The 22,834-nt window shown below is 36.2% G+C and overlaps 1 protein-coding gene across 6 annotated transcripts in view; it reads left to right on the forward strand.

Annotated features, from left to right (window-relative positions):
• COL19A1 (collagen type XIX alpha 1 chain) overlaps positions 1 to 22,834 on the forward strand; it is a 203,702-nt gene that overhangs the window by 141,306 nt on the left and 39,562 nt on the right. For all 6 annotated transcript variants that reach the window (XM_085576382.1, XM_085576378.1, XM_085576381.1 and 3 more), the window contains 14 exons: positions 6,540 to 6,593; positions 10,978 to 11,040; positions 11,814 to 11,858; positions 12,806 to 12,841; positions 13,686 to 13,721; positions 13,826 to 13,879; positions 15,830 to 15,883; positions 19,200 to 19,253; positions 20,498 to 20,587; positions 21,218 to 21,262; positions 21,367 to 21,444; positions 22,303 to 22,338; positions 22,441 to 22,494; positions 22,583 to 22,636. In XM_085576382.1, coding sequence (XP_085432508.1) covers positions 6,540 to 6,593; positions 10,978 to 11,040; positions 11,814 to 11,858; positions 12,806 to 12,841; positions 13,686 to 13,721; positions 13,826 to 13,879; positions 15,830 to 15,883; positions 19,200 to 19,253; positions 20,498 to 20,587; positions 21,218 to 21,262; positions 21,367 to 21,444; positions 22,303 to 22,338; positions 22,441 to 22,494; positions 22,583 to 22,636 — 753 coding nt within the window. The remainder of the gene's footprint in view (positions 1 to 6,539; positions 6,594 to 10,977; positions 11,041 to 11,813; positions 11,859 to 12,805; positions 12,842 to 13,685; positions 13,722 to 13,825; positions 13,880 to 15,829; positions 15,884 to 19,199; positions 19,254 to 20,497; positions 20,588 to 21,217; positions 21,263 to 21,366; positions 21,445 to 22,302; positions 22,339 to 22,440; positions 22,495 to 22,582; positions 22,637 to 22,834) is intronic.

Genomic DNA, 22,834 nt, shown 5'->3' on the forward strand with positions numbered 1-22,834 from the left:
CTTTTTTGTTAGAAGAAGACAGTCATATTTGTAAAATTCTCTGTGCATTGTATTATAAAAATGCTGTCATGCACAAATGCAAAACAGCTATTTGTGGATTAAGTAAACTTCTGCTGCTTTACATTCTTAATATAAAACAAAAAAGTTATAATTCCTTCTTTTGCTTACCTGGATAAAGGCTGGTGGTTTATGCATCTGAACACTTGATTCAAATGTTTCAACCTGGTCTTACATGTAGAGAGGAGAAGAGAATAATGCACTGCTGCACAGGATACAATGACTAAAATGAAACAGATGTCATCTACCCTCATCCAAAACAAAAGCTGCATACATTTCATAAATAATTTTTTTTCTTGAAAAACGTGTTTAGAAAGAGGCATTTATGATGGAATTCATTTATCCTGCATAAAACCAGTTTAAAATCCCTCATTTTCACTGTTGTCCCCTGCATACAATCATATTGAAGCCTTGCTTGTTTGAGTCTTTTGCACAGTCCTAATGCTGAAATGATATTGCAGATTGCAGGAGGCCAAACAGATGAATACAAGTGCCAAATATAACCTTTAAAGGATAAAAAAACAAACTATAGCAGAGGTCAATGTTAGACCTAATCTACTTAGCTTTTTGTGAGCTAGTGAAAAGCTGTTTCTGCGTTACAGATTTCTGCCAGCCTAGATTTGCTGGCAGGTCAGGCTTGTGAAGATGTATGATCCTTGACACATATACCAGAAATCTTGAGAGGAAGCTAAGTTGTGTTTCTATTACTGAGATTTATCTCAGATTTTCTTGCAGCAAGTGGAAAACTCAACTTTGTCAGCATGGCAATGTCACTACAAGGAACTCTGTATTGGGTAATAGCCTAGTACTACATACAGAAAAGCATTCCTTAAACAGCCACGGCCTAAATATTGGTTTAAAGTATTTGTTTCTGGTGTAACTCTCTTGATGCACTCCTCGCTTTGAATACAGCTATACCACCATCTTGTGTTCCTCTTCCATGGCTGAGAAGATAACACGTAAAAAAGGAATACTCTAAAAGCAGCAATGCCTGCTAACATGCATTGGCAGGATCCCCATACTTCAAGTGCCACAGCTTATATGCACCAAAAAAACTTTAACAGGATCCATCATTCTCCTCTCTTTTTCAAGGCTCAAACTATATTCAGTTTTGCTGTGCTTCCAGTTACCTTTCTTCCCTAATAATAAGCAGCTGCTTCATGCACATGGATGCATTGTTAGCTCTTACTCTGGCTTTTCCAAAGTGCAACAGAACAGTCACACCTGCAGGGTGATTGCTGGCATAACTTTGGCCTACACAGGGTACAAAATAGTTAACAGATTGAATATGTAAAAATTAGACTCTCCAGTATAAAAAAGTTTGTGTTTTGGCTGCTGTTTAAAAAAAAAACAACAAAAAAAAAAAAACGTTTTTTATTGTTTTTGAGGAAAAGAGATTCAGTCATTAATTGTTAGGGCAGCTACAGCATGCACTGTGTGTTTGAAATTAATAAATTTACCTAATTTATTTATCATTTTATGCCATGGTGTTGAGTATTTCATTTAGATATTAGTCAAGTGCTCAGTACTGACAAAAAAAAAAAAAAAAAAAACACATAAAAACTGTGATAAGAAAATACAATACTCAAAGTATTTATTATAAAGGACAGTCCTAATAACAATGTGCACATGTAGGGATTTGTGGGGAAAAGACTGGGGTAAAATTAAAGAAAACTGGAAAGTTACAAAAATTGAAGTCAGCATACATGCTGTGCTTTCATGTGACTGAAGTGTAAAAGCATCTGCTAACAGTCAAAAATCTACTTGTAGCATGGCAGCATTTAAGACTGTTCTAATCTTCTTTAGATATCTCATCTTTTTACTTTTTTTTCCCTAACCTAATTTCTGGGGATTGTTTTTAAAGTAAAATTAATGCTTGGTGTGAGTTTCTAGTCCCTTAACATCATCTGCATAGCTTTGGTTAAAAACGTTTTTCACTGTCAGAAACATAGATTGATTGGCATCTGGTAATGAAACTACTCAGTTAAAGTGGGATTTTCTATGAAATTTCTCCCAGATATCCTTTCTTTCGTGTCATTTTTTTCCTTATGCTTTTTTTTTTTCCCTCTTTGGAACAAATCCTGTGCTCACAAAAGGCAAAGAGTCAATAAGGATTTTTATTGATCAGCTATAAAAAATATTTTTGTAAACTTATGGAATATATTCTTCCTTTGTATTTGTGTAAAGTCTATTACATATTATAGATTTTTAATGTGTTCGTTGATTCTCTTCTGGTTCAGAATTGGTAGGATGCATCCTTGCTGTAGTTTTTGAGTACTGTTATCTCAGTACAGGAGAGCCGAGATTTGTGCTCACACCCATCTCAATCCAGCGGGTAGCAATTTGTGCTGAATACAAGAATCCAAGTGGAGCAGTAGCTCCCTCTAGTGCTTTTTGACCTTTTCTCTACTTTGCAAGCTCCTGGATAGCAGTAAAAATCTTCTGTTAAACACACTATTCACTTTGTTCTCACAAGCATTCTGAAAATTATGATTGTAAAATCAGTATCTCTGTACCTTTCAAATATATTTTATGTATTTGCCTACTTTCATTTTCTTCTAAAGTCTTCTGAAAGAGAGACTGTCACATTCTGTTACCCTGCTCAGCATGGCTCTTCACTGAAATTGAAATGCTGATTTTATGAAACAAAAAGAATTACTATGATAATAGGATGCTTTAAGGTTGTAGGAATTGCATTTTGATCAGACTGCAGAACTGAGCTGATTGCTCTCTTCTGCTATAGCTGCTGACTAAAAGTCTATAGAGTTCAGCAACATGGATGGGGTCCCCTGATGTCTGTCACTGCTGAGGTTGGGGGTTTACTAATTATTTATTTTTACCTTTAAATGAATCAGCAGGTAAAGCTATTTACATAGATGGGCTAGAGAACAGAAAAAAAGGAGTTTTTCTCATTTCTCCAGTGAGGGTTAACTTTATCTTTACTGTCCTGATTTTCTCTGTCTCTACTGGAACTGTTATGACTGGAGCAATTCCATTTCTTAATAGTTCCCATTTTAGTGAGTTAGCTTGTTTTTAAAATCAGGAGTGCTAAGCTAGAGTTGTGCTACAGACTTGCACCAGTATTAAAAAAATTCTTCCAGATGAGTCTGATTTTTGTCCAGTTATTCTTTAGCTGAAGTGAAACGTTATTAGCACAGGTTTGTAAAGGTTAGAAGCATGAGGACTGCCTGTTCTGGCCAAACACAACCTTGTCCAATCTACCTGTGGCAGAGATGGAGAGAAACTGAGCGTGTGTTAAATCACAGGCTAGTAAACTGTAATCACAATTATTCATTCTTTAAACTGATACATCCAAAGCTAAGCTATTGTTTTCACCCAATAGATGTAATTGATTCATTTCACAATTGCTATAACTTTTGAAGTTCATCATTCAGTTTATCATTTACCTTTGCAAGAGGCTGAACTTCCTATTTTTTATCTTCTCAAGTATTTTGTTTGGAAGATGAGCTTTGTGTTATTCGCTAGTTTTAAATTAAAATAGGGTTTCATTTTCGCCTGCATTGCATGTGATGCAGTAGAGGAGTTTGCTTGAACTTCTTCATTTAATTACATACACATTTGGTGTTGTAATTCAATACATATGTCAGTGCCCCCACACTAGTTATCTTAAGTAGCCAGCAGTTCACTTTGAGGAAATTTCATTTCCTCTGCCTTAGGAAGTATTGTCATTCCTCTACCAACATTTTGGGAGTGAGTGAATGTTATCGCATAATTACAATAAAGAAAAAATCAAAGTGATGATAGGTGAAAATTGTCAGTAGCATTTCTGGTTTTCCTGGATTTTCAGCTGCTTCTTAGAATAATATTGGAAACATTTACATTATAGTGTGGGAATGGCTGGCAAAGGTTGGTCTTATTGCTTGTTTCTATGCATTAAGTTTTTTTATCCATATCAAAATGTAATTTATTTATTGTGTCCTATTGTGGCAGACATCATGTTTTCATCATTCTTTCCATTTGCTCTTCGGAATAGTTATGCAATATTGTGCATCTGCCCTGATGAGTTTCATGATGTTCTGCATTAAAATAAACAGAAAAACAATGTCTTATTTTAATTGGCAGGCATTAAAATGAAATACAGGGATAAAGTAACTGCACTGAGTCACTTGCAGGCTGTGTTCTCTGAATTGGCCTCTTTTTGAGATGCAACCAATGCAATTTACTTGTTACCCATTTTATGCATGGACTGTGAGACTGGGTAGATTTTTTCAACAGTCTCATCTTTGCAGAAATGCAGGTGAACTATAAAAGTTAAGGGAGGAAAATATGTTGTAAGCCCCAGTAATTTCACAGTTTGGAGCTATTTCCCTTTAAGCACCTGTGTTTCTATTCCTGCCTTGTCTGTAGAAATAACATCTGAAACCTGTTTGCAATTTTGGAAAACAATCAGGACACATTTTCAGTTCTTTTTTTATTCATACAACTCTACTCTGTGTGCTTCACTTCTCTTAATTACACAACTTGATATTAGAAAAAAAAGGAAACCCTGCTCAAGTGAGCTTCAAAGTGGCAGATGTGCAAAGTTCTCATTCAAAAGCTAGAAACTGCTGGTACAATAATTCTTCAACTGTTGTTAATTTCATTGCTTCTTCACTTTAAAACCAATGTTGCTGGGGTTTTTTAGTCTGTAGAGACTTCAGAGTAGATTGTGCAACTATATTAATGAAACTGTGGAAGAAAACTGTGGTTTAGGAAAAAAAGTCTTTATTAAAGACTGTTGTTATACATTTGTTTTGCTAGTTTTTTATTGTAGAAAAAATTATGGAAATATAAAATTATTACATCTATGTCAATTTTTGGAAAATGAAAATACTAAACTGGTAACTCAAAGGCTGTGGCATAGTCAAGAATGCAACCCAAATACCTAAAGTTCTCCTTGACTGTCTTAGTAATGAGACATTCTGGGGATTTTTAAGGATATTTGTTTTTCAAAACTATGTCAATATACTTTTCATCCTGACAAAAATTATTTATGTACAAATAATATCTGAGGGTTTGGGGCTGATGACAGATACATCATTAAGTTTCTCCTGAGTTGTGTGACTGCAGCAGTTTCAGTTGTGGAAAATCAGTAAAAGAAGTATGGTACATGATGTCAAATGCAAAGGGAGAAAAAGTTCTTATTTTGGACTCCTTGCAGGAGTTCAGAATTCTCCAGGAATCCTGAGTTCAAGGATTCAACACAGCAGGTTTACAGTGTCAACATTGAGATGTCTAGGCAGTGTCATCATACTTCAGTCCCAGTTCTAGATTGCCAGCTTTATTATGGATATCAAAGTAAAAATTCTGCCATTAACTTCAGAAATCAGACTGGAGTGAGATCTTAGTGAAAACATCATGATCATATTGATCTTATTATTAACATAAATTTGAAGTGATAATTCACTTTGAAATAACAGGAATGCACTTTTGTCTCTTCCAATGTAGGGAAGAAGGAGGGAGTGAAACACATGAGATGTTTCATGTGGCCTCCAGGTTTTCCTAGTATCCACACTAAGACAAAAACTGCAGAGGGTAAATTGTAATTATAAAAAGTCCCAGAGGAGTGCTCTTGTGCCCTGTCTATATTACATCTGGGTAAATCAGGCAAAATCATTTACTTTAATATATTGTAATCTTATTAGTACAGTTAAATGTTTCTTACAGCCATCATGAGTGGTTGTTTTTCATATTTTCATTATTCATATTTTCATATTTTCATTATGTGAAAGCTTCAACTCAAAGAGACTAAATATGGAAATTTAATTGAGTCTTAGTTCGTAAGAACTGGCTGTACTTTCTGTGTTCTGCTCCATCTACCAAACTTAAAAATCTCATTGAGGGAATGCTTTTTGGCAGAGTATGCCTAAAAATGGGGGGATTTAATGTTCAAACATGTTTTTTCCCAAGCACATTTTTCAGTGTTTCTGTCCTAAATGTTCATTTGGTCAGGAAGTTCCTTTTTCAGTGTTGAATTTCTTGATGAAACGTGTGTTTAAGTAAAAACTTACAATGCTAATAAAATTAGAAATTTAGTATTCTGGAGAATTCTGGCTTTCCTCAGTTTCGCTTACTGTACTCTCAGGTTAAAAACTTAGCTGTTCACTGACACTGGGAGCCACTTCTACATTAAAACTTGTGCTTTGAGTTGGTGGAAAGAGTTTTAAAATGCTGCAGAACAAGAATGTTGTTCATACCAGAAGGGACTTGTATTAAAATTTATACGGATTTCATTTCTGCCTTCTCTGACTGACCAATTCACTTGAAAATAAGTTGCTGGCTTTCAAAATTCAGAGATTTGAAAATTACCTTTCTTCTTTCTCTGTGCCATAAAAAAGAAATAATGAAGCTACAGAAGATAACTTACTATACACTCAAAAAAAAAAAAAAAAAAAACCAAAAAAAAAACCAGAAACCTTTTACATCTCCACTGCTCTCTAAAAAAGATTTACAGACATAATGATGCATATTTTTCCATATAGGGCCCATCTGGACTAAAAGGAATCCTGGATTCATTGAACAAACATTATAATGAGGTATGGAAATTCGATTTGGTATCTGTGTGGATTTATGACTAAGTAGTATCTAAGTTAGAAATTGCTACAGTTTTGATTTCTGTTGGCCACATTCCAGTTTAATTCAAAAGGAAATTTCTCTCCTGCCCACTTTCTGCATCCCTTTGCAAGCTCCAGTTCACACTCTAGTTACATACTTGCTGTGTCCTCTGTCTTGCTGCCATGTGTCTTGCCTCCCATCCATCTTCTACTTATTTGTTTTTGATTGGTAAAACTCAGAAAGAAAATGTGTGGACCACCTTGCTGTTAGTGTGAAGCACCACCTCCCCATTTCTAAACCTAATTGCTTCAAACTGTACTTGATGTTTTTTTCTTTACCAACTCTGTCATGATTCTAAGAGTAAAATAGAAAGACAAGGAGGCATAATTTTGAAAGGATCTGCCAGCAGTCCATGAGAATTGTCCTTATTATTAGTATTATGGACTAATAAAAATATTGTGTCAATTATAAAAGCTCCTGCAGTTAAAAGAACTTAAAGGACTAAAAATGTTCAAATTGCATAGGACTGTGTTCAGCTTGACAGAGCTTTTGCATTCTTACTGCAGGTCTTTCAAGTCATTTAAGCTGTGGTAGTGTCTGCCTTTGTATGAAAATAGAGAAGTTTGCTTAACTGATTTGGGAGTATGTAACCTCTCTGATGAGAAAACATTCAAAATTCAAGATGCACTATTGCAGCATTATTTCCCTAGTACAGTAGTTAATGTGTGTATCACAACTTAAGTCATGCAGGTCAAGCCTGGAGGGAATTAATTTATTTTAATATTAGAATGCATTAACTGTACATGAATAGAATGCACATGTATTCAGGTAATTTTCTAATTTAACATTCCCAGATGAGTGCTAAAATCTTTCCTTGAACAGGGATTGTGGTGTTAAATTCATGTCAACCATACCTTTCCAGCTGCTTTTATCACTGAAGTGATTTCTCTGATATTAACTATGATATTTAATCCATCCCAAATCAGTATATCATCTTAGAAGCATGTCTTAGGAATTAAGCATAGAGCATTTTTTTATGCCTAGAGAGTTTGTTTCTGTATTTGGTCTCTTGCTTCACGTATATATGTTGAAGTTTTATATATTTTGGGTTTCACGTTTGGTTTCCTTACCAGTTTCTTTTTCCTGCCAAAGAGCTGTCACTGATACCAACACAGTTTCCTCTATTGATACCATATTTTTTGTAATTCATTCCCCACCTCTGCCTTATCAGTCTCTTTAATCCTGTTAGTCCCCTTAAGGTTAATTCTGAAAGAGGAAATACAAACAGTGATGAACTCCGGGAAATGGCACACATCTGTCTCCAAAAATCATGTTTCTTATAATTAGAAGGCTCTAAGTATTCTTAAGGTGGCTAATATTTCCTAATTTACAAACTTCTGGAAAAAATGTAGACAAGCTGGTACGAGTCTATAAATTAATTATCTTTCAAATCCTGGATAGCTTATCAACTTTCTTCTTCCTTCAGCTGTCTAGTTTGAAGATTTTAATGACTCTGTCATAAGCAATTAATTGTTCAACAAGCAAATGCTGGTTTATTCCAGATGAAAGAGGAGCTGGCTTTCTGATTCAAGTAGAAGGTTCTAAATATGAAAACTTTCATTTAAAGTTGACTCCTAGAGTCAAGTCTCCAATAACAAAGGTATTAATTCCTATACATTTTAGGATGGGATTGAGGTATTCCCATCAAGGACAAGGCAAAGGGGTCTTCAAATAAAAGAACAGGTTCTCTGCTTTGCCTTTGATTCACTTAGGTAGATGTATGTACCAATAACTTTTCTTTTCTCCATGCTATTACATATTATGACAGAAGCTGATTTTTGTCCCCAGCACCTTGGAGACATCAAGCAGTCTTTCTCATTCCAGCATTGAACTTGCTGTGTGCCTCAGTTGTCATTGGTGAAATGATATTTGAGTGATATTCTGAGGTTTCTGAGGTTCCTTACAGCACAGGGAATGGTGATGTCATCTTCCATCATTTTATCCATATTCTCAAGGATGTCACAAGGTCTTCTTTCAGTTTGGTGTTTAGAATGTTTAGCTATTGACCACATTTTAGTTGTTATAACTATTTTCACACCTTTTTTTTTATTTTCCTTGAGAATATTAGTATGACTTCTTTGTGTTGGTATTTCTGGGAATCATGAGAAACCGATACAAAGAAATGTAGTGGCTCTTAAGACCCATCATAATTAACAATGTTTTTCCTGTTTCTCTAATTTCTCTGTTCCTTATGAGATTATTTGCAATTTTCCTGATTGCTGTATGGTAATTTCTGATTGCTGTAATAAGTATTGGTAATTGCACAATATATTTAAATAATTTATTGCAACCAGGATTTTTCTGGGTCAGCATCAATCACTTTATCAGAGGGATTTTTAAGGAGGCTAGAGTGCAAGCCTTTAAAAGCATAATTTACTTGAATCATGTATACAGTGAAAGAGCACTATAAATACAATTGCTGATTGCAGCAGCAAATTGTGCTGAACAGCAAACCAAGATCAGCAGTCTTTATTTAATGAAGGTGAGAGGAACCTGTCTAGGATAAGTAGTAGCATTGATCCTTAATGGGGTGGGAGACAGTACTGGAGCATTGCTTCCATCATTCTTCCTGTGTTTTTACAGATGACTGTTTTTCTATTTCTTCTTGTTATGTCTTTTGCATTTTCAGCATGAATCAGATGCTTTGCATGTGTTCAATAAACGCATTTTGTTATCTTCTTTTGCCAACAAAATGGTTCTGCCCTGTACGTTACATTCATTCCTTCAGAGATGAATAAATGATGCCTCATGATTTGTATCTATATACTCTCAGGCCTCTGTTATCTTTACTTGAGTTTTCAAGGCCTCTGTTTGGAATCCTTTTTTTTTGCCAGTTTGCCATACGTAGATATAAGGTCATTTAGCCAAACTTGCTTCTAAGTATCTTTGGAAAGGACATGTAAACCAGTTTAATAAAAAATGTTCTCCAGTACATAAGAATAAAAAATTAAACCAAAACAAAAGAAATTGACACTACAACACAATCTTGTCAGGAAATGTTTCTGAATAATTATAATTTGTAGTAATTTTAGATTATTATGGGATAATTCAGTCTTAGCTTTTTAAGGTTTTTTCTTTTGTGTGTGTGTGTGTGTATGTGTATTTTACTTGCATTTGGTTTTAAAGGGGAAATTACCTTCAAAAATTCAAATAACATAACGGTAGTTATTTGGTCTAAAAGTCTTTTTCTTTTCTTTTGTTCCATATATGAAAAAAAAAAAAAAAAAAAAGCACAACTCAGTATAAATCATAATTTGTAGTGTTCTCATGGTAACAGACACCTGGATTCTCAGTCCAGTAGTAGCCAACTGCTTCTCATCAGTACTCAGGTTTCTGAGTGTCTGCATCTTGTTCTGAAGGTGATTTTGATAATTAGTGTACTCAGTGTTGCAAGCCTTAAACACCTAAATCCATCAGGAAATTAGCACTTCTAAAATAATTATTGATTTTTTTTTTCCAATTTATATTCAGTTACCATCTTCTGAAAATATTAACATAGTGTAAATGGCACATTTATTCATTGTGATATTTTCCCATTTTAGAGCTATGGAAACTGGGATATGGCAAGTGGAGTTGGCTTACTCAGGGTTCCTGCTCACCCAGTAGCATCTGTTCTGTGATTGGGACTCCCTGGGTCTTAACCGGAGCTCATTTTTCAGGGTTATTGGGGTTTTGTTTCTTTTTCCATTGTCATTGCAAAGAAACATCTTCCCCTTAGGAAGTCTGACTTTATGAAAGGGAAACCATATGCTTTGTGTTTTATTGTGTTTTTACCTTGTACAGAGAATAAATAAATGCAATGCAATAACAGCTGAGCAAGTATAGAACCTGAACTTTCTAGTCCTTAAGTCTGTCTTCTTTGAGAAGCAATGTGAGGAGCCTGTTCCCTCTCCTTTGTCTTACTACTGTAGTAAACTTAAATTAGCTCTAGTTTTTTACATTTCATGGTGCTCAAAAGTAAAAAGCTTGTTGTTCTTCTTCATAAAAGTGGGGGGTTTTCTTTTTTTTGAACATTCTTGAGAAATGTATTGTAACAAGGAGCATAAAAATATGTTCTTTGTGTTGAACTTAAAAATCATAGATTTACATAGCAATAGTCAATAGACATTTCCCTTTTATGCTTTTGTTCATTTTCTGCAAGTGTGGCAGGAGTACTGCATAGGCATTTAATATTATTCCCTTTTTAGTAAATTAGGACTTCTGAATTTACAACTGGTTAGTTACAATAAATTGCTACTGTAAATAAATTGTTACTGGAAGTAAATAGTGGCGTTTTCTGATCTTTATGGTGATATTTCTTTCCAGAGTGATGCAAGACTACTAAGAGAACTTGGGACCCTTGGACTTAAAGGCCAGAAAGGAGACATTGTAAGAATTTGGAATGAATGGAGAAGTTTCAAAGTGCCTACCCAACCTCACCCTGCCACCCTCCACACAGTGGATTTTATTTGATTTATCCCAATGGACTTTGAAGGAATAGATTTTTGAGATGACTGGCACTTTGATCTGTGTAGACCAATATCCAACTCATCATGCTATACTGCAGTGGCAGCAGGATAACTCCTCTAGTATAAATAGAAAGGAGAAATGCTGAAAGAATTATGTATGGTTTCTATAATGCCATCTGAGAAGTCAAATAGCTGTCCTGCCAGTTACGTGGGAAAGACTGAAAAAGTTGAAATTCAGAAAATATTTTGGATAGTAAATAATGAATATTTAAAGCAGTTACTCTGTAACAATGAGGCTTTCTATACCAAAAATACTCATAGACAACCTCTAAAAATTACATGCAAGTCTAATTCTGAATCAACACCATATGGCACTATATTGTTTATAGTTATCTGTTCTATATAAACAGCTCACTGATATTTTAAAACTTGCATGCCTTTCTAACTTTCAAGAGAAGAGACAAGTGCTCTGGATATGTGACAGAATGGACAACATTTTATTGACAAGCATGCAGATCTTCTATAGAAAACAGTAATTTAAATTCACTTGCAGATGTTTAAGCTTGATTTCCATTGTAACAACTGTTAAGATTTTGTGGCCCACATACAACAAAATACAGTTAAAGAAGAGGAGGGAGTTATTTACATTTGCCAGAATACAAAGATTTTAAATATCATTAATTTTGTTAAAAGGGTCAAAAAGGAGACTTGGGAATGACTGGTGCAAAAGGAGAAAAGGTGAGTTAATTCCTCTACTTCTGAGCTCATGTATTTACTAGAAGTTGACACAATGTACTGATTATGAATGAAATCCTGCAAAATGTACAGGAGATCAACAAAAAAATGCTTGTGTATGGAAAAAGCTGTCAGTCTCTAAATATTCTTTGTACTTTATTCAAGCCATTCCTTGAGAGGGTATTTACATAGGCAAGTAAATTTCCCTGCTCTACCAGCTCACAAAGTCCTTAGCTTTAAAAATATTCAGACATTTACTTAATACCAGTTTAAATTTATTTTTATATAAGTTTATGACCAGAGGCTGCCTCATTAATTAGGTGCCAGTCATAGTTTTTCAAGTTGTGAATGTATAGATCTTCTATATCTAGATGAAAAAACAAGAAGCTTTAAATTATTAAAATTTACAAACTAGCATTCTAATTTAGTATATTTTAGTTTAAGCATAAATTTTTCAGTATTATTTGGGAAGTATTATTTGGGAACAGACTTGTATTTTACTTTTCTAGGAACGTATGTTATACATAGTTCTACTGATTAATAGGTGTTTCCCCATTCGCTGTGAGGCTTCTTGATTTCTTTGTTCATACCTATAAAAATAGTTTTCATGCAGGCAGAAACAGTATTTTTACTCCCTTGATATAACATATTTATGATTTTTTGTCTTATTAAGCATCTGTGTTTCAGAATTTTTCAGATTTGGACTCTTGATTACTCTCTTTAGTTTATGTTCCTGACCCTTCTTTGTGCTCCTGCTTGAAAGGATCATGGATGTCATGGTCTTGGCATTAAATCAACATCATCTTTCAAGTAAACTTTGTAGTACATATATTTGTATTTTAGACAGGTTTTAAATAGCCACATTTTCCAGGACTCTTCAGCAAAACCAGACATATATGCTTTTTATCATTTTAAATAAATCTGTTAACCTATTTTCTACTTTTCCCTAGGGAGAGCCTTCTGTAAAAGGGGACAAAGGAGACCCAGTAAGTATAGCATGTTTTGAACTGCTGTGAATAATGTCCACTTGAGATTACTGTCATACCATATTCATTCTGTAATTCTTTTCTTTGTAGACATTTGTTAGATGCAGGGATTACATGGGATAGCATATGTATTGTCTCCTTACATGTGCACCAAGGTCTCCCAGGTTATAAATAAAAAAAAAAGGTGTCCTGTTTTCATGAACTGAGTTTAGAGCACATGCTTTCTTTATTCCCTTTAAGTTCTTTCTTTCAGCTTTTCAACAAAGTTTTATGTGGTGTGAACTGTACTGTTTTGATGCCATCAGTGTGGCATTTAACATCAGGCTGTTCTCGTACAGCCATTTTCTTATTTTGAGGCAGATTTTCAGAACACTCATTCTGTAAGGGTCTCTTTGCTTATGTTACATATTTGTAATTAATTACTATTCTCTCTTATGATACTTGACAAAAGCTAGTTATGATTTTTAATATAAAGCTCAAGGTTGCTGAGATATTTGTGGTTAAGGTATTATAATAATCAGAATAAGTCCTACTGTAATAAAGTGTGGGTTTAGAGGTGAATAATGGGTACCAGAAGAGATGTGAAGAATAGCCTGGAAATAGACTGGAAATGCTCTTCAGGAAATGTAGTGTTTTCAAACACTTTTCCTTTAATTGGGAAAACTTGCAAAAAAATTAGGTTGCTATGTCTTTCAGAGTTTGCAAAAGGCATCAGAAATTATTTCATATTTTCTCAATATTTAAGTTTGCAAACTGTATTGCAATATTTTAAGGTAGCAAACTGAACTTTTATTTGATCCTACCTAAATTTGTAACTTCTTACAGTTGTATTTACTATTTTCAGGGAGAGACTGGACTGGAGGGATCAAAAGGAAATAAGGTATTTTTGGACTTGTGTATACTACGTTACCAGTATACATAGATGATGCTGAGAGATACAGCAGTAAACTTGGGATTTTTTCTTTTCTCAAACAAAATAATTAGGGTGAAATTGGAGATCCTGGACCACCTGGTCTTATTGGAAATCCAGGATCAAAGGTAAGTGAATGCTATTTCATCCAATAACAATTGCATTCTATATAGAAGAGGAATCTGAAGCTATCAACTCTTTAGCTACTATTAATAGGCAAAGAAAGCATTTATCAAAAGTTTGTGCTTGGATCAAGCCAAACATAACATTTAGGTTTTACATAAAATTTACATTTTACATTCAGTTCTTGCTCTCAGTGTCACACAGAAAGGAATATTCATAAAACACTCAGGTGTTATTTTGTCACTTGAGAATATAAGCACTCGTTTTGCAATTAGAAATCCACTGGTAGCTGGGTGCATTCTCTTTATGCCTTGGTGAGGCAAGGAGCAACCACTACCAGTACTTGAGTAGCTCCTTTGTTTAAGCCTGTGAGGCAACAGGTAATGTTAAGGCAGTTATGGCCTGGCTTTGAGTCTGTCCTCATAGGAAAATCTCAGGAAGTATGGACTGGATGAGTGGACACTGAGGTGGATTTGGAGCTGGCTGAACAGCAGATACCAAAGGCTCATAATCATGGCACAGGGTCTAGTTGGAGTCCTGTCACTGGTGTTGTCCATCAGGGTTCAGTCTTGTTTAATTGGTTCATCAAAGACTTGGGTGAAGGAGCAGAGACCTCCTCAGCAAATTCCCTACAACACAAAATCTGGTAGGAGCAACCAATACCCCAGAGTGCACCCTTTCAGAGGGATCATGACAGGTTTGAGAGATGGGCAGAGAACTGTCTGGAACTCAGCAAAGTGCAGAGTCCTGCACCTGGGGAGGAATAACCATAGGGGACAACTTGCTGGAAAGCAGCTCTTTGGAGAAGGACCAGCAGATCCTGATGAGCCAGGTGGGCTCCACCATGAGCCAGCAGCGCCCTTGTGGGCAAGAAGGCGAATGGTGTCCTGGGGTGCATTAGGAAAAGCATGGTCAGCTGGGTGAAGCAAGTGATCTTGCCCTTCTACTCAGCCCTGGTGTGGCCACATCTGGAGTTCTGTGTCCAGTTCTGGGCTCCTCAGTACAGGAGGGACATGGAGTTTCTGGAGCAGGTCCAGTGGAGACCAAGGATGACTAAGGGATTGAAGCATCTCTTTTACAAGGAAAGGCTGAGGGAGCTGGGCCTGTTTAACCTAGAGAAAAGTCAACTGGAAGGAGACCTCATCACTGTCTATCAGTATCTAAACAGCGGTGTTGAGATTTCCAGGCCCTTCCCACTGGTGCCAAGCAATAGGACAAGAAGCAATGGGCAGAAACTGATGCACAGGAAGTTCCACCTGAACATGAGGAAGAACTTTCTTACTGTGTGGGTGACTGAGCAATGGAACAAATTGCCCAGGGAGGTTGCAGAATCTCCCTCACTGGAAGAAACTGCAATGTACAGGAATGATCCTGCTTGCAAAGGAAGGCTGAACCAGATAACCCATTCTACAGTGTGGCTTCTAACTTCCCTACAATTTTGTGAGTCTGTGAAGAAAGAAACTGAAGTACAAACATTCTTGAGGATCTCTCGTGACGCCTTGAATTGTATCAAACACAGTTAGATTTAGAAACTATTTAATCCAACTGCGACCCAACAATATTCATTGCTGGATAGTGTCTGAATTTTAGATCATGAAAAGAGGGCCCAGTGAGAATGGATGTGGCTATAGAAGCCTCAAAATTGTTGTTGTACAAATGATTCTTGAAATCTTGATCTGTTCTTTTTTTAATGTCTTTCCCTTTAGGTATTCCCTTTGTACGTACTTGTATTTGCTTTAGATATGTACTTTGGATTTCGTACATATCAGTCCACAGGACTTACTGAACTAAATCTTAGAGTAAGGGAGAATGAGCAAACTCTGTACTTTTTACTCCATGTGGAAAATAATTCTTAATGCCTGATGTTTTAATATATTTATATATAGGAATGCTTTTCACCATATTACAGTAGTTGATTGACTTTTACCTCAGGTGCGTATTATATCATTTCACAGGGACTGCAAGGCCCTCCAGGACCTGTTGGACCCAGGGGACTGCCAGGAGAAGCTGTATGTATTGTGCCATTTCTCCAGCTGTAGCTGTGGTGCATGAGCAGTTAGCCAGTGAAGCAGTGCCACAGAACTTACCATAGCTGCTCTTTTTTTGGGTGGCACTGTAGCTATCAAGTGTTGAAGCACAGTAGTATGGGATACCTCCCTCAACAGGCCATTATCTTGAGTTTCAGTACACCATCTATAACATACTTCTGACACTGTTTGACAGCCTGGAGTGGATATTGGGGTGACAGACATGAGAGCTTTCACCCTTCTTGATTGTCTCTCCCTTGTTCCCCTGTTAGTGTTATGTTCGTTGGGTGCTGGCTTCCAGCCTGGAGCTTGGCTGGGATGGTTAAGCAAGAAGTTCTCTTGGTTTGTGTTGTGCATCTTCTCACAGTTACCAGGCCCAGATGTTACTGGGCAAGGCTCCCAGAGATGCAGTGTGCTTGTGGGTGTGAAACTGGTGGGTTGGGAGTGCCAAGGAGTGGTACTTCTCAGCAGAGTTGGTATGTCCTGTAGTCATTGTGGTTTTGGGTGCCCCACATTCAGGTCTGCCAGCTGATTGGGCAAGGCCATGGGGAGACCCTCCTTCATGGGGATTTTAGTGCCCCTGTAACAATTATGCCAGTGGGCAGCAGCCTGATGGGTCTCCTGGCTGTGTGGGATTTCTCAAACTGGTAGGCACATACCCCAAGATCCATCATGCTTGTAACCTTTGTGCCTCTGTGAAGACCAAGGGTAAAATGTCAATCCAGTCTGGATTCTCTAGGAAACACCTTAAACTATTAATCACCATTATATTAAACTTGAAAGTGCCCTGGGTATTTGATTTGACAGCCACATATAGCAGAAGCCTCTCCTGGGGCAGTGACTGTCTGTCTCCCTTACAAATTATGGCACAATCCCTCTTTCAGTCTGCCTAATTCCCTGTGTTTCAGTTCACAACACTAGTGGTGTCACATAACCTAGCAAGTGGCACCTACCCCCTCTTCTTGGTTCTTGTACCTCCCTTCTTCTGTAAACCATAAAATGGTTTTTAAATAGCGTTTTGGAGGTAAGAGCGGTTAGATCTGAGAAGTGGATCAAGAAAAGCAGACAATAAAAAGCTTAGCTTTAGCCTAGTAGTTCAGCCACTCAAAAAGGACTCGGATTTCAATAATTGCTCTGTGTGTGTGGTTTTGGTCTTCATCTTTTTCTTACCAGCAGGAACATCTAGAAGCTGGTGTGCTGCATTTTGTCTTTGGACTTTCCATACATGCCATACATACATACATTGTGGAAGAAGATTCATATTTTGAACAGACTTTTAAGCCATATACCTATTAATATTAAAATACCCTTCTGAGTGGTACAGAATTAGCAGACCTTTTTTTGGTGACCTATTAAAAATCTTAGGGATATAAGCAGGTTGACACATAGCATACAACATCTTCAGCTCTTGACAAGGGAAAAAATAACTAGTATTTAAATTTGCATGTAGTAATTTTATACTGTTACTTGTTGACCATTTTATTGTCTTTTTCCTACTCAGTTGAGGCATGTTTTTTCAGTGGTGTCTGATTTACCTACCATCTATTGAAAAGTTTGCAAGCCTTATCTGCTGTGCTTCTTTTTATGTATAAATTACCAATCCTACTGTGAAAGATAACAAATACTCATTTCTCTCTTGCTTGTGTTGCCATCATCCCTCTTGAGTTCATAGTTGCTGCTTTTGATAGTGCTGTTCTGATGGATCTTTAATCAAGAGAACATTATAAACAGACAAATACTAATTATATGTTAGTCCTAAATCTCAATGATCCTGAAGACTCCTATCTGTGCACACAATTCTAGTATGTAAAAACATAAATTTAAATGTATTATAGAGACATTGTCCTTAGCTATAAGCTCCTTGGTTTTTTATCTTCTAAAGTTGAAACATTATAGATTAAAAAATATAATCATTCATTTTATGCAGTATGACAACAATTATGAAAGTTTGAAAAATTGTTTTACATTATTTTACATCATCAAAGAGTCATCTAGCAGATAAGAATTACTTATTTTCCTAAGAAACCACTTGAGCTTGGTCCAGTCAAAAAAAATAATTTGGGAAATCCTTAGAAAAGAAGAGAGAGAAGGGAGGCTGTATGTATTTATGCCAGTGTCAAAAGTGGGTAGGGTAGGCCATGATCTTAGTAAGCATAAATTTTCATTTCCATCATGATTTTGTGTTGGTATAAGCAGAATATTCTTCATTAGGGTACTTTCTTTCTCATGCTTTTAGTTTGGATGACTGGGTGAAATGAGTAGCTGTCTCTATTAAGTATAGAATGCAGCAGAGAAAGCAAACACAGCTGCTGAGCATTCACTACTGGCACGAAAATGTTGTCATCTGTCATATGTCAATGTGCACAAAACTGTGTTTTACACTGAGAAGAAAAATTAAAACAATGTGTGTTTCCTTGTCTTTTTCTTAGGGAGTTCATTTTTCAGTCCAGCTTATGTTTCATACTTAGATTTTACTGTTCCGTTTCGGCAATTTTATACTTACTGTTAAAATTACTGGTATTCTTAACAAAATGGTTGACTAAATAGTTGGTTGAATAACATTGAAGAGTCATGGAAAAAAGTTTTCTGTAGTTGTTGCAGTATTGTGAGAGAACCCAATTAAGCCTTACTGGTTTAATAGTTTCTATTTAGATTTTAATATTTTTAATTTATCTTCATTTCTCTGCATTTAGAAAAATCCTTCATGAAAAGGACAAGGGAAAATAAGTTAAAATCAAAATGTGAAAGATGAGATTTAGACAAAAGAGAGGATGAAACATACTTTATTTACTGATAACGTTTGACTGTCTATTACATATCTAAAACATTTAAAGGGATTTGTTGGATTAACTATTGTGAAGGAGAAGAAATTAATTGAGGCTTTTAAGATACCAGTTTGAATAATTAACTACTACAGGAAATCATGCAGCCCTCTATGGGCAAAAAAGATGACACTTACTTAAAATTCAAATTTTTATGTGCTACTTCTTTCCTAGAAAAACCAGTTGATTTTCAAGACTTAGAACTACTTTGAAATAGAACAATTAAACCTTTTGATCTCTGCCATTCTCCCATTATAGGGTCCAAAAATAATCTTTATTATTACAGTTTAATTTAAAGAAAAATTATTTATATATTTAAAGTAAGGAAGCATTCATTAACTTGCAGTCGTTAACATTTGGGATCAATACTAATGCACAATAAACATTACAGTGAAAACTAATTTTCATCTGTATTTTTATATAACCATTAAGGGTGTAGCTATAAAAACATACCATTATATTTGTATTAATTCCAGGGCTTACCAGGAGATCCTGGGGTACCAGGAAACCCAGGAATTAAAGGAGACAAGGTACGTTTAAAGTGTTTTTAATTAAACTTGATATGTTAAAGCATTTTAAATTTTCACTTCAAGAGTAACCTTCCATTCTTCTGTAGTGCATCTGTGTGGCTGCTGTGTGAAGTGATTTTAAAATGTACCAGCAGCAACCCCCTGTGTCTTGGAGAAGAGACATCTCTGCATTTGGAGATAGTTCAGGCCAGTTTGGCAACCCAGTTGCTCTTTAGATGAATAATTTAAGTAATATTTCAAAGAGATTGGACTGTGCCCTTGCATTAAATCTGTGCTGTGCAGAAATGTCACTTCAGGTCCTGACTACAGAAAACCTTTTCAGGGTAGTGTCCTACCCAGACTAATGTGTAAAATCCCACTTCACAGTCAGACATTTTCTTCTTGGCAGAGCTCTAGGGCAGCTACACTGGCTCAGATGTAAGCTAAGGCTGGATCTCCTTAGGACATTGTATTTTGCTGTGTAGAAATCCCTTAGTTAGAATTCAGCTGCATCAGCAAGAGCTAAAAATTATGTGTCTATATACTGAATGTAAAGAAGGAGAAAAAAGATATCCAGGTGTGCTCTGAGCTGTGTGATGTGTTGTGGTATTTATACATTGTGAGGTACAAGGGAAAGCAGTAAACTCCAGTCTGAAGAAGTGAGATGAATGAAAGAAAGGCAAAGAAAATAACTGGAACAAGGACAAAAATGTACTTATATTGCAAAATGGGAAGTGGTGGATTCAGAAAGAATCACAGAGGATGTTGCAGGAACCTGTAAGAGACAAGAGGACAGCATAACAAAAGGCACAATTTTACTGCATAAGCAGCAGAGTTTAGCGAGAGGGAACAAGAGACACTGCATGTGTTGAAAGAACAGCGGTGTAAAGAGGAATACACTGAAGATCCCAGGTTTAGCACTAGTGGTTGATAGCTGGGGAGAGACAGCTGTTGTTTCAGCTGTTGCTATGAATTAGTTGGCAGGGTTTAATGACAACTTGCATATTAGGAGCCTGGGGAACAAGAAATGTAGATGAGATGCATTGCAAGCATGGAAAACCAAGAGAATGCTAGTTATTATTAATGGTTATGTGATCCATGTCTCCAATTCTGTAACTTTTTGAAGGAAAATATGAGGGTATTTTTTCTTCTCTATATCTTCTCAAAGTACTGGCACTTTCTATGATAAACTTGATAATATTTAGGGTTTTTTTCATAGGGGAAAATTCTCACATTTCAATTAGTGATTCAAATTTATTTTGTAGGGTGACCCTGGTGGAATTATGGGACCACCTGGACATCCAGGTCCAAAAGGTGATATGGGGCCTCCTGGACCAAGTCTGCCTGGAACACCAGTAAGTCCATAATCTGAAAATACTTTCCTGACTTTATTTTCTGCAGAGGAAACTGGGAAAGAATTCTCATTGTGCAATGAAAGAAATCACAGAATGGTTTGTGTCGGAAAATACTTTAAAGATCATCTAGTTCCAACCCCCTACTATAGGCAGGGACATCTCCCACTAGAGCAGGTTACTCAAAGCCCCATCCAACCTGGCCTTGAACACTTCCAGAGATGGGGCATTCAAAACTTCTCTCAGCAGCCTGTTCCAGTGCCTCCACTCTCACTGTAAATAATTTCTTCCTAATACCTAATCTAAGCTTAGTCACTTCCAGTTTAAAGCCACAGAGCAAGTATTTTTTATTGTAATTTCAAAATCAAAATATATTTCACAGTGGTATTATAAGTGCACTAAAATACAGAAATAGTGTAAGTCTACTAGTCTATTAGTGTAGTCTAGAAATAGTATATCACATATGATCCTAGTGATACTGGCACTAACAAGGAGGATATGTACACTTGTCACAGTTTATTTCTAAGGGCTGGCTAATTTTAGCCATTAAATTAATCTAGTATCTTGGATTTCAAAACATAATTTGTTTTTTTTTTCTTGGTTTTTTCGTGTTTTGTTTTGGATTTCTTTTAGGGTCCAACTGGTGTTCCTGGAAACCCAGGTCCAAGAGGGCCAAAGGTATGACAAATGCATTATTTCTGTTTCTAAAAATATTTTAAAAGATAAAATGATAGTTTACATTTTCAGAGCTGTTGTGATAGAAAGCCTTCTACTTTTCACAGGGAGAAAGAGGCCTACCTGGTGTACAGGGAGCACCTGGGGAGATGGGGCCCCCTGGAATAGGCATTCAAGGATCACCAGTAAGTAAACCAGCACCCAGAATTTGGGCTTCTCACTGTTCATCCCTGAGGAACTGCAATAGGCAAACAGAGCATCATGAAAAGCCATGAACTCCATCTGGCCTGACTCCCAGCTCCCAGTTTGCTTCAAGGGTTGCTGTGCTATTTAAATTCCAATGTGTAGCAAGTTGACACAGACATAGTAAATAATCTGTACAGCAAAAACTGTTTCAGTAATTCAGCTTGTTTCCTGAGTTTCTTTCTTTTTAATGCCTTTAAATAAAGCCACCAGCAGTGCCTTCAAAGTACTCAGTAAAAAAATTTGCTGATGTTGATGGTGTGCCTGGTGGGTGGTACATGCTACTGCAGGAGTTTTACTCCAGTGACTGAGGCAATCTCTCTTCAGTCAACCAATGTGTATTCAGTTTATGGACAGTGCTCTGGTATAAAAAAGGAAATATCTGTAAAAGGTGACTACGTATTCACCCTGAATGTCTTAATCTAAAATAATAACGCTTAAAGATAATCTTTTCTGTTACAGTATTTTCAAATCTGAATTTTAAAAATTACCCATATATACCTAAATTATCTGTTTTTTTTCAAGTGCTGATTAGATTTTCTAGTAAATCTTCTTGCTAAATACCAAGTTTCACCATAGATCAATAATTTTTGGAAATGCTTGCCCTAAAAATGGGCATTCACAAAGTCCAGAGGTCTCTAACTCTGGCAAAATTATGTGTGGATTTAAAGACAAACCTTAAAGCAAGACTTTCTCAACGTGAAAACTGCATAAATATTCTACATTCAGCATTTTTTAATGAAGTTCATCTCCCTTATCCCAGAAAGTGTAGCTACTGATTATTTGGAGTTTTCTTGCAGGGTCCTATAGGTCCAACTGGATCAGCAGGTGTGCAGGTAGGGTATAAGTTTTCTCTTTAATACAAAAAACATTAATTTAGTTTAAGAATTTTGCAGGAAAAGTATTCTTATATTCTAAATGACCTTTTGTTCTATCAGGGCCCTAGGGGACCTCCAGGATTGCCAGGAGCTCCAGGTACCCCTGGTATTAATGTAAGTAACAGTTTTTTGTATATACAAGAAAAAGTAATGTGTACCTCATCAATGATTTAAGGCCATTAAGTTTTACATTTGTTTCTAGGGCACTCCAGGAAGAGATGGAAAGCCAGGACTACCAGGCCCTCCAGGTGATCCTGTACGTATGCAGGGAAAACTTTTGCATTTGCTTTGGTGCAAATATATTAAATTTACGTGAGGTGAGATAGCATATCAAGCCTATAAGAACCAGTGATATGAAGATAAATTAAAAATACTTAGTTGGGAAAGACAGGAAAACAGCCATGTTATGTACGTGGCCTTAATAAAACTGAGACTGTCTTCATGATGTTTCTTT

The sequence above is a fragment of the Lonchura striata genome, chromosome 3, assembly GCF_050655825.1.
Source record: "Lonchura striata isolate lonStrDom1 chromosome 3, ASM5065582v1, whole genome shotgun sequence".
In the NCBI taxonomy this organism is placed as follows: domain Eukaryota; kingdom Metazoa; phylum Chordata; class Aves; order Passeriformes; family Estrildidae; genus Lonchura; species Lonchura striata.